The sequence below is a fragment of the Plectropomus leopardus genome, chromosome 7 (genome assembly GCF_026936395.1).
Source record: "Plectropomus leopardus strain MGB_pleo_1.0 chromosome 7, ASM2693639v1, whole genome shotgun sequence".
NCBI classification, from domain to species: domain Eukaryota; kingdom Metazoa; phylum Chordata; class Actinopteri; order Perciformes; family Serranidae; genus Plectropomus; species Plectropomus leopardus.
This window is the reverse complement of record NC_142182.1, coordinates 34,936,088-34,953,796: the sequence shown is the minus strand read 5'-3', so window position 1 is coordinate 34,953,796 and position 17,709 is coordinate 34,936,088. Positions and strand designations below refer to the sequence as shown.

At 38.7% G+C, this 17,709-nt stretch overlaps 1 protein-coding gene across 1 annotated transcript in view; it reads left to right on the top strand.

Moving 5' to 3' along the window:
- The first annotated feature begins 1,051 nt into the window (after positions 1 to 1,051).
- The window catches only part of LOC121950049 (ras-specific guanine nucleotide-releasing factor 1), a 35,052-nt gene continuing 18,394 nt past the window's right edge, over positions 1,052 to 17,709 (top strand). The window contains exons 1-7 of the mRNA XM_042495965.2: positions 1,052 to 1,927; positions 9,736 to 9,842; positions 10,100 to 10,247; positions 13,055 to 13,147; positions 13,229 to 13,482; positions 15,327 to 15,406; positions 15,588 to 15,781. Of these exons, the coding sequence (XP_042351899.2) occupies positions 1,652 to 1,927; positions 9,736 to 9,842; positions 10,100 to 10,247; positions 13,055 to 13,147; positions 13,229 to 13,482; positions 15,327 to 15,406; positions 15,588 to 15,781 (1,152 nt within the window). The 5' untranslated portion in view covers positions 1,052 to 1,651. The remainder of the gene's footprint in view (positions 1,928 to 9,735; positions 9,843 to 10,099; positions 10,248 to 13,054; positions 13,148 to 13,228; positions 13,483 to 15,326; positions 15,407 to 15,587; positions 15,782 to 17,709) is intronic.

Here is a 17,709-nt window from a genome sequence, read left to right as displayed (position 1 = left end):
AAACAGGAGTTTAGTGTTGTCTTCATGGAAATTTGAAGGGTCAAACATATAATTTCCCACAATCTGGTGAAATTGAATGCAGCAGTTCATAAATGTCAATTTGAAACCTGAGCAATTTGGCTTGGTTTTGACGAAAACATGTGAAGGTGGCGACTAGCAACTTAATGAATAACTTAAAAATTTGTAAAAAAAAAAAAATAAAATTGTAGAATTACATGAAAATAATCGCAAACAAAGAAAGAAAAAGAAAAGTTAAAAAGACAACAAAAATGACCTCCAAAAAATTGCATTTTTCCTTTGTTTAGCTAATATTTTTTAGGTTTGCTGAACATTTCTTTCCAAGTAGCTCAGTATGTTTTGCCCATGTTTTTTGAAAGAAATCACACCATTTTTTCTTTAGTGGTAGGAGTCTGAATGCATCAAAAAAACAACTGATGTCGATTCAGGTGTTTATTGTCACAACAAACATATGAAGCTCTTTTTATATTTATTTATTAATTTATGAACTTTGAGGAACAAAAGCTAATGTTTTAAATTTAATTTCATTCATCATCACCCACCCACCCCCCAAAACCTATGCCTATGCATACATTTATATTTATATATATATATATGGTATACATACATACATACATACTTGTATGTATGCAAATACAATTGTGTGGTCCTTTATGTTTAAGAAAAATAAAAATCTTCTTTTCTATTTTTATTGACATGTAACTTGAGCGGCAGTTCATGATTGACTTTGAGATGTGTGACAAAATAATGTAGTTCCATTCACCTACACCCACACTGGTTGAAAGCCTTGAGAGAGACAATAGTGGACTCAAGACGCACATTGTAGCCTTTAAATTGAAGTAGATTAAAGATTTTTGCTCTGATTTCAAGCTGTAGACTAAAAATATTGTCTCCCAGAGGCTCAACTGCACCAAAATATGACTCCTTCGGGTCATAGAGCAACTTTTACGGTTTTATGTAACCACTCCAAATATCTACACTGATTTCTTGCTTTGCATGAAGATTATGCTGGGGGGTTAAAATGCGTTTATTCAGCAGCCTGTTAAATGGCTGATTTCTGTCTGCCATGCTCCGTGTTTCTCTCTTGTATCCTCAACACTTCCTGCTGTGGGCTTGAGAGGAAACTCAACTTATGCGGCATCTTGTTGAAAACGTCCCTGTCCAAGGTCCTGAAATCTGCTTTACCAAGCATGCGTCATGTGACTTCACCCAGCACTGCCTAGCTCAGCACCAAGCCTACTGGTTTCTGGAGATTTCATGTGAGAAAAGGACGAACCCCGAACCCCTTTCCCCCTCATCTTGCGTTGTTTAGACTGTTTCTTTTTTTCAACCTCCCGCCGTTTTTTGGCCCGTTTTTTGCGTATCGGATAATGTGGACCTTTGAAGCGCTCGGAGTATGACAAAAGATTTTTAGGATGCTGGACTTGTGCTGCTCGTTTTGTTCCTCTCTTTTTACTTAAATGCAAACACCGTGAATGCGTCGGACAGAGTGGACGAGCCTGCTGCTATAGTGGTTCGCATTCAGAAAGTCGTCCTGTCTTTTCTTGATTTTATTTTATTTTATTTCTCTGGAGCGACTTCAGGAGGATGTAACGACCGATTAACCTTGCACAGCTTAAGTGTCCTCATCAAAATGCAGAAGGGAATACGACTTAATGATGGTCATGTCACCTACCTGGGGCTTTTGGCGAAAAAGGATGGTACAAGACGCGGGTGCTTGAGCAAAAAGAGCTCAGACAACACGAAATGGCACACGAAGTGGTTTGCTTTGTTACAAAATGTGCTCTTTTATTTTGAGAACGAGTCCAGCTCGCGACCCTCGGGATTATACCTGTTGGAGGGATGCATATGCGACAGGGCGCCTTCACCGAAACCTTCACAGTCAGCCAAGGAGTGTTTGGAAAAGCAGGTATGGAGAGCGCGCGCGCGCACACACACAGGCTCTCTCTCTCTGCCTTGCGCTCACTGCTTTATCGTTTTATTGCAGGCTTCATGTTAAAATATTGACGAGGTGCAACACTGAGGGTAAAATTTGCTCCTGCGCCGCAAACGCCTTTGAACTATTTTAGTCGCGAACAAAGCGCTTTTCTTATGCGTATTTTCTCCTTATACCCAATCGCATCATGACCTCAAATCCAGCGCAGCAGAAAAGCACGAGGTTTCAGATTGCTGTATTGCACGTTATGTAATCCATGCATGGCATTAATGATGAGGTAACAATATTAACACCTAATGATATTACAGCAGCCCTGGCACTGGGCTATGCGGTGTTTTTGCTTTAGGTTGCAGCAAACCCGAGCTTGATCCCTTTTTTATTATTGTTTTTGGTGGGAGAGTTTGCAGTGGTGCATGACATGTAAATTGATTTCTGTTCTCATCACGGTGATGCATTTGCATCCTGGTTGGTCACATATTTTGTTTTTGACTTTCAGTCATCATCTTTTTTGACGTTTTAGGGCGGAGAGTGATATACCTAATGCCCCTTCCAATAAAACATGCAAAAAAAAGTTGTTGCCTCGAGGTTTCCATCTCGTGGTGAAATGTTGAGATTGCAGCTGATGCTGAAGAAACAGCAGGGTGCCAGTGATCAGCCAGCTTTGGTCTAGATGACCTGAATGAAATGGCTCAGTCTAATAACTGGAGTGCATCATAGATGGTAATTCTTTCATCACATTTTTTATTAGTTTTTTTTATTTGATGGATGGATTTCACACATTGCTATGATATTGTTAAGACTACATGTAGCTCATTTAAATCATATCTGCAAATGAACCATCTGCTAAATCTCCTCTGGCTGCTTCTTAACGCAGTAAAACATGGAGAGTAGAAAGGTTAACAGGTCTGCTGACATTGTTCTTGGGAACAAACAGTCGAGGAACATAATGCCTCACTGCCACTGGCTCTCCTCTCCCCTCCTCTCCTCTCTCCAGGCTCTGTGCCTGACTCTGTAGGTAGGGCTGCAATCCAAACTGAGTCCAGGCTCTTCCTGTGAACAGCTGCCTTTGTGCTGACGAAGCAGAATGCAACACACAGGCTAATGTTGTGCTCTTACAGTTGCTTTAAAAGCCTCCCCTGAAAGAAATTTGGATTATTTTTTTGTCAGCAGTGCTGTTTCCTCTGCATTGTATAGTTTTTAAATGTGAACACGCTGAGAAAAGCCTGACGGACTGAATTCATGATGAAGTTGGGAGAAGATGCTTTTTGTTCTGCGAATCCTGCGAGTGAAAGCACTAAGAGGAGCACAAATAATGACTGACTAATGTGACAGGCTGCTGGACAGTTCCCCCTCATTGTAAACAAACAAACATCCTTAACAAGGACAAACAAGACAACATCACCTCTATCTCCATCCCCACCTGGATTTGTTCTTTTGTGGTTTCACCAATCCACCATAATCCCCACATTATATTTATCCTCAAATGGAGTTAGTGTGAAAATGATAATGCGTTTGAGCCCAAGGTTTCTATGGCAACCCTTATTTGCATCCTAAAGAATGATGCAGTAGGAAGAGGCCGGTAATATCGAGAGGAGAAGTAGTTCATGTTGCATCTTCTCCTATTAATGCAAGCACTATCTGGTCTAAATTTGTTCCTTGCAGTACCTCGGAGGGGTCAGTGTCCATTTATAGAAAACACAGCTTGCTCAAACTGGGAAACAGCAGCGCTGAGACCAATAACACGAGATGCTTCACAAGCAAGAGGCTGTAAATCTAAAGATCTTACTAATATGCAGCAGTAAAGTATGATGCCATGTTGGTATGAAGAAGACTTATATCCAAACTAAAGCTGCTCATTAAAATGAAAGCGGATTCAAGTAGAGTAATTACCAAAACTTAGTTCTCCAGGGAATATACCACAGTATAGATCTCATTAAGTGATTCAGGAAAGTCCTTTTATAGTGTTGCAACAATACAAACAAGCTGTTGATCAGTCAACAATAATTATACACGACCAAGGGCAAAGGTTTCACTTCAACACTGGGGGGTGGACACAAACAAAGCAGGGGATTTTGGGGTCCTCCTCTAAAAATATGTGAGCACTAACCATTTGAGTCAAATAGTTTGAATTCTTTCAAAAAAACATGGAGAGAATGCAACAATTTAACAAAACGTGGCCCCAAAATTTGCACAAAAAAAAGTAACGTTACAAGAAAATAACCTGAAAATAAGCAAAACAAAAAAATTTCAAAAATGTTTTTAAAAAACTCTAAGAAGTGCTGATATGTAAATATATATCTACTTTATGTAATTTTTTGTCACATAAATTTCAAATATAAAAACACTATTATTATTTTTAGTTTGCGGGACATTTTTTGGTTAATTTTCTGTACAGTTCATATATTACATAGCCAAATACAGTTTTTCTCTATTGCTTTGGCTCATTTCTTTTTACAGAAATAACATTCTCAAAACTCATTTGCCAAAATAGCCTCTATGGTTCAGCACACACCATAACTCAACTGCAAAAGGTCATATCTCACCCAAAACAGTAAACTCATGCTTCAAAACAAAATCATTTTCTTGTAGAAATAGTCAATGCCACCAAAATGATCAAAATGTTGAGATGTTTTGTCAGTATGGCAGTGAACACAGGAGGGACTCAAGAATGCAGACTTGACTCAGGAAAAATTAGCAAAGAACAGTTCTTTAATCAGGCAGAGTTTGTACACAGAAACTTCACAGGATGAAAGTATAAAGTCTACAAGACAAAAAGGCAAGGTCAAAATCCAAAACAGCTGATAAGCTATCACGATGGAAAAGGGAGGAGAATTCGCAGATTAAATACTCTTAAGCAAGAGGAGACAACGAGACACAGGTGCAGCACATTAGGACAGGGCAGGTAATCACACAGGCGGGAAACACAGGAGGGCAGAGAGTGAAGAGACCTGGAACTAGACAACATGTAAGTATCAAAATAAAACAGGAAACACAAGATGAGAAACACTAGGGAAAAAGACAAAAAAATTAACCACCAGGACAGGGTATGCCAGAAAACTTTTACTGTATTTTCAGTTAAGTAAAGTAACTGCCGTACATCACAGTAAACAGAAAACATACACAGCACAATATACTGTGATAAAAAAAAGTATCAATACAAAAACCAGGAAAACAATGTATATCTTACAAAGTAAAGATGCCTTACCAGGTTCCTTTATTTTTAGAAATTACTTATTATTTTCAAGCTCTAATGTCTGAAAACATTCATATTCATTTGTAGCACCTGTCATCTCACTTGACATAATGTGTGACTGGTTATCTGAGATGTTGGAAATTCGTCCTCCATTAGTCAAATTCAAGTTTCACATGGCAGGCAATTTACCAATTAGACAGATGATCCATATAAGTAAAGAAAAACATTTTTTAGGTAATTTTCTTGTTGCCTTTTACTAATTTCTAGCAATTTGTGGTACATGTACAAAATTGGTCATTATGTTTGCAAAAAGAAATGTAACCAATTTACACAGTTTTTATTTGGTCCGTTAGCTCATGAAAGGCCACTGAACGCAGCACAAGAAAAATGATGTCAATCCAGGTTTCAAAGGGTTAAACACTGAATTTCCTGCATTCTAGTGAATTTGAATGCTCCAATTTCATGCAGCAATTTATGGTTTAAAATGTATTTCATTTTGTCAGAACTGAAGTCCTCTGCTACTTTGCATGTTGCATGGGGGCGGGAAGCTCTCAATATTGAGAAATATTGACAAATGTTAATATTGCATCCCCCAAAACTTTTGGGGTGCAGACACGGTAACATGGGTCTAGGGGTCAATTTTTAGCATCAAACACTTAATTTCCAGCATTTTAGTGATTATATGCACACATTTCTGGTGTAAATGTCTTGAATTTCATCAAAATGTAAGCTGTCTAGATATTAAGGGGGATATGCCCCCTGCGTCCCACCTGAATTCTGCACCTATGAATAAGACAAAATAACTATTCCTCTCATGTCAATTGAATTATTTACTGAGTCACAGCACAGCAAGAGTAGCCATTGAGTGTTGCTACAAATGATCATAGATTTAAGAGCAAATAATACTGATGTTTCCAAATGATTTGTTTTATTAATGACACATTAATCTCATATATGTCTGTTAAGATCAGCAATGATAATTAAAGGTGCATGACTCAGCCATAAACACAAAGCAGGAAGCAGACAGTGTGCTTAACATAGCCTCACACCAGACACTCGCCGCACTCTCCCAGAGATCATGAGGGAAAACTACAACAACATACATGCCTCTCTGCCAGAAATAGATTTTCTTTGACGGTAGGATGAATACCTAATGAATGTGAAGATGGAAGAGCAGTCAGCCATGAATAATGATCAGTTGAAGGTTGATAGGCGCCTGTTGAACATCTGCAGGCCAAAGATTAGAGTCTGGGCTCCCTCAGCATGGCTGGAGCAGTCCACAGGAAAGGTGACGTTTGACTCATGGGAGTTGTGGTATTGTTTTTTCATAGCACACTTTCTGAGGTCTTTGTTACATTTTAAAAAGTAATATATGCTGTTATCAAAAAGGCTAAAGATGATATATACCAAAGAACACAAATGTATTACACTTGAAATTCAAGGAAAATTGCCTTTATAAATGCAGGTTGTATTCTTTCTTTGATATAAACAAGATATTTTTTACCAGTACAGATATTTTTAGCAGCCCTTTAAGCTCTTTCTTGTGGAGTAGAACATACTTGTATCCACTTTGCAAAAGTCAGACAAACTTATTTTTAATATAACAGCAATGTTTGCCCTGTTTATCCAAATTGTTACACCATAGTGTCATTTAATGAGTGATAGCGGGCATGTTTAATCTGTTAGTATGTAAAGGTTTTGTATTCAAATTTTTATAAAGGCAATTAAGGTACTATCAGCAAGATGTTATTTAGCAGAGATGTGGAAGTGTATTGACTTTAGACTCATCTTGGAATATCCGAAAAGACTTGCTAATTGTATTAAACTTCAACCCTTTAAGACCTAAGAAAATTGGAAACTAATAATACTAATAATACTATTAGGTATGTATATGAGAATTATAAATACTGTTTTTCCCTAGCTTTTTTGCATTTATCCCATTTATCGACTTTTTTTCCTAGCTGTTTAAAAAAATGTTTTCTAAATCTATTCTTGCTTTAGGGAAGATTTCTTACCAAGTTGCTCATTGCTTTTTTTCCCATGTTTTTTTTTTTTTTAAAGAAATCAAACAAATCTGCTCAGGGTACAAAAGTTTAAATACTTGTGAAAGGCATCTGAAAGCAACTCAAGAAAAATGGTATCACTCCAGGTTTCAAAGGGTTAACTCAAGGCTTCTCTTGGACTGGAACGTTTTCACTTGAAAATTCTTGATATCCTTTCTCAAACCCAAAGATTAGAACGTATATTATTTAAGAAGTGTGCCACAAATCAATTCATTTTTCTTCCTTTCCCAAACTGACTAACATTACCGCTATTTATTACCAGCTATCAATACCCCAGATCCACTTTGTTTGAACCAGTCCAACAGCATCCAATCAAGTTGCAGAAGAGAAGCACAAAGAACTAACGTTACATGACTGAGCGCCAGCTGGAAAATGTAATACAATTTATCTTTTTTTTTTTTACAGAAAACATGCAAAGGAAGAATCATTTCACAGAAAATGCTTTACAAATTTGGGAAGAACACATTACAGTTCTACCACATGAGTTGGAAAACAGGACAGAAATATATCCATTTTTTTTGTTGTGGTGCTGGTTGATAATGCTATGCATTCTGAAAGTGCAATGTCAGCAGCATTTTTTTATGATTAAGTTCAGTTTTACTTAAACAAACTGAATCGTTTAGGTTTTAGGACCTTACTCAGCACCTGAGTGCAAAGACTTAACTTAGGGTGCTGAGCCCAGAACTCCAATGTAATGAGTGTCGGCTGCAGATAATGTCCTTCTTAATAAGTATGAGTATGATCCAAGTAAAATGTGTCAGTATCCATGCTCCTGATGAAAGAAAATCCTCATGGTGACTGTGGTCGATCTGTTGTGATCAAAAATGATCTGAAGCTCAATCCTGAGAGGATGGGTTTTTTTAATAAATTCTCATCCAACCAAATATTAGGTGTAAAGGCCCAGACACACCAAACCGACAGAGAACTAGTGGTGATGAAAGCCTCAGCCAAAGAGTTGCATGTGGACACACCAAACCAGCAGCCAACCAGCATGCTGTTCTGCACCTGCATGAGAGGAAATACCCCTCCACACCACCAGATAGCAGTCATCTGTAAAAAAGAGAAACGGGAAGACCATCTTGAAGACCATCTAGGTAGCCACTTAGCACATTAGCAACACAATTCACAGTAATAAGAACAAATCATATTTACCTAGCGCTAGTGAACAATAACACAAACCATAAGGAAATGTTTCTGGTAAAAAGCACAATGGCTATAGAAATATAATCTTACCTTACCCGAAAAGTTTATTTAAATCTCACTTCGCCTTGACTTTAACTGCGTGTTTTCTTTCCTCACTTCTGTTTTTCGTTGCGCTAAGCTGAACTGCCAATCAGAATGATTTCATTCACCAGCGGGCTCCACTGATGAATTTGCAGGAAAAAAGCCAATGTGGGTTGACAAAAGAGAGGGGACAAACAGCAGTGACTAAGATGATGGATGCTCACAAACTGCCCCACATTGACCAATGACTGACCGTCAGCTTGGTGTGTCAGGGCCTTAAAATCCCATCTTCTGGTTCAGCCCCAACCTTTTCCTATTTAAGACACCCCTAACATTCCTAATAGAAATGGATACGGATAAGATGGCTGGTTGAAAAGATACAGATAGAGATGATGGTGTGTGTACTCATCCCTACTTATTTATGACCTGCAGTACAGTAGGTTTGATTTGAAATTGAAATTGTAAATATGAAATATACCAAATGGAAACACGTCAATTTAAAAAATTCCCATTTATCAAAAAACAGTTTTGATGCTCACAATAGGTGGTATTTCAGGTGATTCGAGAAAAAGACATATTTTGCAAAACTGCAGTGGAAACACTGTTTTTGGCATTTATAGCTCACATGATGCTATGGTTATGCGCTTGTCAGTAGGAACTGGCTCCCTCGGGCATGATCCCAGCTAAATATTTTGCACAATTTTGAAACCCCAATTTTTTTCCTATCAGTGATCTGTACTTAACCTACAAAACCCATAGAAAAGACTTGAATTATATGATGATAATAATAATACTAATACTAATAATAATAATAATAATAATAATAATAATAATAATAATAATAATAATAATAATAGTAATAATAATAATAATAAATGTGGTGATTTTCAGTTGAGCTTCAGTTGCTAGGAAACAGGTATCGCTCAGTTATGTAATTGGCCGTGGCTCCAGCCTCCATGTCTTATGGCAATTCCTCCTGGGAACCAGAGGCATCCCAGGAACCAAGCTGGGGGAGGCTTCCCTCAGTGTGCTCCATCAATTGCAGTGGTGGGCGAAGAAGATGTGGCTTCCCCAGGCCCTGTGTGGTTTTAAATCACCCGCTTGATGTCTGCGGCAATGAAGCAGCTGAAAAATCACAAAGACAAAAGCAGTGGCGAAGTTTCAGTTAAGCCACTATATAATAGATTTATCAAGTAGGTATGCAATAATGAATGCTCCTCTCGCTGTACAACATATAATATGTTGGGTTAATGCTAGTCCTGTTATTTCTAACAGCAATCCCCCCCCCTTGTTTGTTTCAGTACTATTTCACCGTCAGCTTCACCCATGAAAACCAAAAGGCGCTCGAGTTACGCACAGAAGATGTAAAGGACTGCGATGAATGGGTGGCTGCAATATCACACGCCAGGTAAAGGCACACATCATTGAAATGTGAAGACACAGCAATTAGAAATTGAATAAGTCGGTGCTCAGTGTGCAGGGGATGTTGCCATGGTTTCAAAAGTGGGGTTAACATATGAGGAATGACAGAAAAATGCTCACAAGAAAAACCTGATTGCTTTAATGTGAGATGAAACTACACACACTGATGTGAATTCATTACTCAAGCTGCAAAACTGTGCGTGTGTGTGTTTGTGTGTTTGTGTGTGTGTGCATGTGTTACAGTTACAGAAACTTGGCCAACGAGCATGAGACTCTCATGCAGAAGTATCTTCATCTGCTACAGATTGTGGAGACGGAGAAAACAGTTGCTAAGCAACTTCGACAACAGATAGAAGATGGGGAAATAGAGATTGAAAGGCTTAAGTCAGAGGTAATATTCACTGTGATGCCTTTACGCTGACAAGTGGGGATGTAAACAAGTACATTATTTGGATATGGACAGATAATGCAATCAGAACAGGCACAAACAATATCCAAATTTTGCAGTAATATTTGATTACAATTGACACATTATGCCACAAACATCTTACCTCTTGTTCTGAGAGTCACATCTAAACACACGTTGCTATAATCTGCTGAATTTACTGGTTAAATGTTGTTTTTTAAAATTATTTTTGTATTTGCGTATTTATTTGAAACAGTTTGGCATCCTGAGATGCAAGATTTCAGATTTTTTAATGACAAAGTGAAATCAAATCCATTTAAGATAATTAATAATTAAAGTACAATAATTAAAAACGCCCGTCTTATTACTGTAGATCTTGGCTTATTATCATCATTTTTCATCATTATCAAAGTAAGTCAGGTGATTGGTTACTGTATAGTTTGTACAGGAACTGCCAGACGAACAAGCACGACTTATAAATTGTTGCATTGAAGCCGAGCACCGGGAGCTACTTGAGCAGATGTTATGGACTGCCTCAAAAGTGTAAACTAATGGGCTAAGAAAGATTTTCAGATTTTTTTCAATAGCTTGCTCATGTTTTATCAGAAATGCTTCAGAGCTTTATCTTCCCATTCTATATACGACAGCGGCATTTTTTGACACTCAAAGCAACTGCTGTAGTGTGTGCAGCATACTTTGCGTCAGACGTATGTAACTTGAAGTATTTGGCGTAAGTCACATGACGTTTTTGTTACATCAGCAACAAACATACTTATTTTAAGTTTAATCATGTACTTTTGTTGCCTAAACCTGAGGAGGTAAACAGGTCTGACCGTCCAGTACTGATGCTGGAGGTATACCCAGAATGCATAGTCTGACGTGTAGGTCAAGGTCAGTGTTGGTATTTGAAAAAGTTCAGTGAAAAAGAGGTTTTGCAGTTCTGACTTGTATTTTCCTACTGTTTAAACCTCTTCTCTAATTCTACAAGTATATGTAGTGTATGTACAGTACTGTATATAGTGTATGTACAGTATTAATTTCCAGGACAAATAACAATGAGAAAACATAGCTCTTTTTCTTGCACTCAATATTTTGTTATTTTGTATGTTTTGTTAGCAGTAAAACATGTACATACACAGTATATATGAGGAGTGTAAATGAAAACAATTTGAACACTGGGCTATAGATCCAAATACACCTGTTTTTGTAAGATAAACATATTGGCACGACATTATCCTACTTGGGATCTGTTTATGTTATTTTGACCAATGACTCATTAGACGGTTTCCATTAACCCTCAAACTGTGCAAACTGAAATTGCAAATATAAAATACACTTCATGGAAACACCTCAGTTTCAAAAAAAACAACTACTATTTATTGCAAAAAAGTTTTTACGCTAACATGAGGTGGTATTTCAGGTGGTTCAAAAAAGCCATATTTCAAACTGCAATGGAGACACTTTTCTTTTCTAGGTCACATGATGCTGTGGCAATGTGCTAGTAGGAACTGGCTGACTCATGATGCAGCAGGTGCTACAAGAGGCGTTATTGCATCACATAACTCAAAACAATTCCTTTGTGAAATTGTGGATTTTAACCTCCCAGAAATCATGGCCGCTGTCATGTATAAAGGGTTTCCCTTTCCATTATCGCTCCATAACACGCCCGCTTGAGCTGCGACTGGAAATAATGACGGCTAGTAGACTGCAATAGAAATAAACCCGCTTTTCAGTGTTATCACAAGAGGAGAAGTCGCATAACATTGCAAGAGAAATTACATAACATCAATGGAATAGTAACACAGACATCTCACAATTGAATTTTATTGACATTTCGAAAATCTTGTTTAATTTCTTGCTCAAATCTGTAATGGAAACCCAGCTAGCATCAAAACATCCAGGATTTTGTCCTCTTTGATCAAACCACAAGAAGCAAAGATTACAGGATTTCCTATCTATAGACAAATATGTGGCAGCCACACACAATATTAGTGAGATCTGCTGTAAACAGCCATCCTGAACTGGCACAATAATACTAGATCACCACTTCTTCTTGTATCACACAGTCATTCCTTTCCAAGAATTTGTCTGCGTCCCATCCTCCTCCTCCTCATCCTGCCGGCACAACAAGTAACAGCTGAACCAGTGGGGAAATGATGGATTATGCTGATCATTGTTATGTTTTTCTGGCATGTGTATAATGTCGTGTGAGAGGACAGAAATGGAAGTGCTGCCCCGTCACAAAGACGTGACCGGCCTAACCGTTCTCCACTTTGCATCTCCTCTCAGAAACAATGCCTCAAAAAGGGCTGCATCCCCGGCTGTATTCTTCACATCAAATAGTCATTTTACTTTAATGTGCAAATGTGATGCTTGAAATCAAATTATGTGCTGAATATGCATGAACAAGGCTTTATATTACATCTCTTCTATGAAATGCAATGACAATTAACTCTCTCGCCATCTACAAAGTAAATTGAGACACTTAGCTTCAAACAGTTTAAGGCAGCTGTAGTTTGTCTTTTTTTTAGCACCTGTTTACCTCTTGTCAACATGCAGGACAGTTTGGTACATATTGCATTAAAATGACCAATGTAAATAAATATTGATGCAGACTTGGTACCAGCCAAGTGAGCACAGCTTAGTCAGGCTAATGTCTCAGTGTTGACAGTGCTCACAGGTCATGTCCTGTTGACTCAGTCACTTTGTTTTCATGCTGCTACAGTAAGTGAGAAGAGGAGAAATATGTGAGTGGGAATGATTGGTCTTTCTTGTGGTTGCCTCTGCGGCAGATCTCCACACTGCTCAAAGACAACGAAAAGATTGGCGCCAGCCCTGCGGCCGTGCCAACCGATGACGACACAGAAATCAAGAAAATCAAAAAAGTAGGATTCAAACCGTTGCTATATTTTTTTAGAGTATCTTAAGATGCTAAGAAACTAACAACCACCTTTAAAAAATCCCAGGTCCAGAGCTTCTTGCGAGGCTGGATCTGCAGGAGGAAGTGGAAGACAATCATCCAGGATTACATCCGCTCACCACATGCAGAGAGTATGAGGAAGAGGAACCAGGTGGTGTTCAGCATGTTGGACTCAGAGGCCGAGTACGTCCAGCAGCTTCACATCCTGGTGAACAACTTCCTGAGGCCACTCCGCATGGCGGCCAGCTCCAAGAAACCGCCCATCACCCATGATGATGTCAGCAGCATATTCCTCAACAGGTTGGATCCTCTCGTCCCTCAGAGCACTTCCATTTATCACCTTACAAAACTTATTCATTCATTATTTTTTTAACACTAGTGGCGCTATGGAGCCATGTTATAATGAGTGTAAGCTTGATTTGTTTATATGTCGTGCACATGCACTTTGTTACTGATCGTCAGGTGTATAATGGGCCAAGGAACATAAAACAATGTGTCAATAAGAGGAGAGAAAAGAAGGCTAGCAAAATGGATGTTAACGGAGTAGATTTAAAAATACTTCACAAATCAGCTTTTTAATGTTTTATGAGGAAGTAAATGCATTCAGTACAGAAGAGCTCACAGATACATTCAGTGTACCATACAACTTCAAATATAAGCTTACTCCCAATTAAACACCCAGTCCCTTTATGAGCCCGTTGTGGCTTTTAATTTCATACAATTCATATTTATAGAAGCTCTTGTGATGTATAAATCCAGGTTGTTGTTACCTGCAGGAGCTTAGTTATCTGCTTAGATCATGCATACAAATATAAAAGTTTAAACTTTAGTCAGTATGGACACGCATCACACATGGTTAGCTTGGTTAGATTCTCTACAATTCAATCATTCAGTTAGTTTTACTGAAACCATGAACACAAAAGAAGACGGTGATGCTGGCAGAATAAACAAGAGTGATGCAAAAAAAAGGGGTTTAAATAAACAATTTGACTGTATTTCCATTTTTCTGAGAAACAGTTTTTTGTGAAATAAATCAAAAGCCCATCCCATATAGACTCCCAGATATAAGCCTGTTGGGTTCAGTGGTTTGAGCAAATAATAGCCCGGGCTATTCATTGAAGTTTTACAGTATGTCTTGCACGACTAATTTTACCGTAAGAAAAAATGTACACAAGATGTAAGCAAGTTTTACGCTTTATAATCTATCATAAAGACAGAGTCGGGATCTCTAATATTACAACACCCACAAAATGACATTCGTATAGCAGCACACCGCTCACCATTTTTCGCACATGCCTCCATGGTGAACGAAGGACCCAAAAACTGAGAAAATTCTTGATGAATTGAAGTCAGAGACCCTTAGCAACAGCAAAATTATATGAAAACATCTCTCACTCGTAAAGTACAAATCATGTTGCATTTATCCAGTTGTATGCCCAGTGCTTTCCAGACACATCACCAGAACTTCACTATTTAAAACCGAACTGATGATGAAACTTATTTACGGTCTCTACACAGCTAGACTCCATTGACAAAAACATTATCTTTACCTCACTAAACAAAGGAGCTCCTGGCCTACCGCTGCCTTGGTCAGTAATTTGTGTTATTTTGTGTCTTCGGTGAATCTGAACTAACCCTTTGAAACTCCAAAGTCATGCATTAACACACCCAAACTACCTGATTGAGTAAAGTAATGAGCACATCCAACAGCACTGGATAAATGAGACTTGTATTGTAATGCAGGAGTTGAGTGAGAATTTGTAATCAACATGAATTAAATGAATAATTATATGGCATAAAATATATTCCACAGCAAGAATTTTCTCACTTTTTTCTCTCAAAGTAGCGCAATTACATAAGTGATCATTTGGGAGATAAAGTCCAAGGTTCCAGATTGAGTTTTGTGTCCCTTCAGATAAATTACAGTGAGGACAAGAATCTGCATGCACCTTCATTAGCCAATTCAAAATCCACCCACAAACTCATCCAAGCACACTCATGCTCAAAACCTGAACATCCATGCGCTATACACAGTGTCTGGTGTCAGGGCTTCACCTTTGGATGTTGGCAGAATTATAAACATAAATTCTGTATTTGTTTGAGATGGTAATCATTTTTTATTTCTCTTTTTGTTTTTTTTTCAGTGAAACAATCATGTTTCTACATCAGATATTTTACCAGGGTCTGAAAGCCAGAATAGCGAGCTGGCCGACATTAGTGCTGGGTAAGAAACATTTCTTCTTTATTTGTTTCATTTTCATGACTTTTTTTCATGAAGTGAGCATGATGAAACTTAGAGTGTAAAATGCAGCAAAATGTAAAGACAAATTACTCAGAAAACATTACTCACAGGAGAAGCCTTTAGTAATGTGTGTTGTTGTATTTTGGTATTGATTTTCCTACAGCCGACCTGTTTGACATCCTGCTGCCCATGCTCAACATCTACCAGGAGTTTGTGAGGAACCACCAGTACAGCCTGCAGATCCTGGCTCACTGCAAGCAGAACCGAGACTTTGACAAGCTGCTGAAACAGTACGAGGCCAAGCCCGACTGTGAGGAGAGGACTCTGGAGACCTTCCTCACCTACCCCATGTTCCAGGTGAGCCCATTTGTCTCGATGATATACACAAGAAATAAATGTAGACACATTTGTTTGCTGCAGAGCTGCAGCCCAGAAGCCACATTTTGTCGTTAATTCTGAGCTCTCGCAGCCATTCTGGGCCAAGTTCTTCCCTCCACATATAAATGTTACCCTTGGGCAGCATAATTCACCAACTTAATACTAGATGGCTATAGCTATGCCAATGAAACCCAGTTGTGGCTGTGTGTAAAGCAAGTGGTTGCTTTGTCTTTAAAGGAAGTGTCTGTGATCCAACTGTAAACAAAGGGAAGTCAATCCCGAAATGAATGACAGGACTTTTTTTATCTACAAGTTTAATTCTTTTGAACATTTTTGAATATTGTTTATATAGTCCAACTGTTATTTCCGTGGTCACTAGTTTTAGTTTTAGAGCAGTTTCATTCTCTCAATTTTCATCTGCTTATTTGGGGCCGGGTCGCAAAGGCAGCAGGCTGAGTAAGGTACTCCAGACGTCCGTCTCTCCAGTAACGCTTTCCAGCTCCTCCTGGAAGATCACAAGGTATTCCAGATGAGCATTACCATTCCTCCAGTGTGTTAGGGGTCTGCCTCAGGGTCTCCTACAAATTGGATGTGACCAGAAGACCTCTAGTGGGGGCTGACCAGGAGGCATCTTGATCAGACGCCCGAACCACCTCAACTGGCCCCTTTTGATGTGAAATAGTAGTGGCTCTACTCCAAGCTCCCTCCAGATGTCCAGCCTTCTCACCCCATCTCGAGAGCCTCATTCCCACGACAAAAAAAACCCATTAACACCCACTAACATCTGGCTTTTTAATGCAATGGGTTAATGTGTACAATTGGCACACCTAGGTCAAATTGGTATTGATGGGAACACAACACCCGGGTGAACTCAGTGTGAAATCTCCACTCATTAACTGGCAAAATGGAATGAATGGTGTCACTAATAACTGTCCATCTCCTCCTAAGTTGCACTCAAATATTATTCCAAATTAGTCTGCACTGAGTTTGAAAGAAAGACTGAAAGAGTAAGATGTATAAAAGAAGAAGAAACCACTGAAATATTTTCAAAGACCTCTGTTCCTGCTGCTGTCTATTCTTTACCTGTCCGCCTGCCTGTCCATGAAGTCGCACGGACACACCAACAAAACAACCCATACACATACATGCCAGATGACAGAAAGGCAGACTAATGTGCTGCAGCGGTGTGTTCACTGGCAATGGGAATGCAGCCATATTTAGTAGGTTTACCTGTGTTTTAAAAACTCATGTGCACACTCTAATTGTGGTGGGAAAGAGACATAAGGTTGAACCCTACATCAGACCACATCTTAATCTCTTTTCCACTGCTAGTTAGTGTACAATAATGTTCATTTTCAAGTTTTATGTATTGCTTTCAAAGCATTGATTTATTTCTCTAATTACAGTTAATTAATGCAGTGCATATCCTTGAGTAGCACTGTTTTAGTCGTTCCTTTATCAAAGGCTAAGCTGAAGATGAAATATGAGCCTACATGCTTTTGGAGAAACCAGCTGCACAACTCAATAACTTTGTTCGCTGTGGTTACATCTGCAGCTTCAGAGTAGTTGCTGTAATTTGCATGATGATGAATGGATGTGCTGATGAGTTTTGATATATAAAGTGGCAAATATCACATGGGATTAAATAATGATTGTAACTAAGTTTGACTAAGTTTCACTTCAACCTCAGCATCAGCGTGTTCTGGCCATCATGGCTCAGTCAAGACTTGGCTTCAAAGACCTGCCTCCTTCTTGAGCACTCATTGGCTCTCTGAGCAATGCCCCATATTGTAGCATCACTGATCAAGAGCAGAAACAGCAGGCATTTGTCTGCTTTTGCTCAGAATATCCCTGTAGTGTTTTTCATGTCTATAAAAAGCGGTTGTTTTTTGGATCTTGGGCTTTAA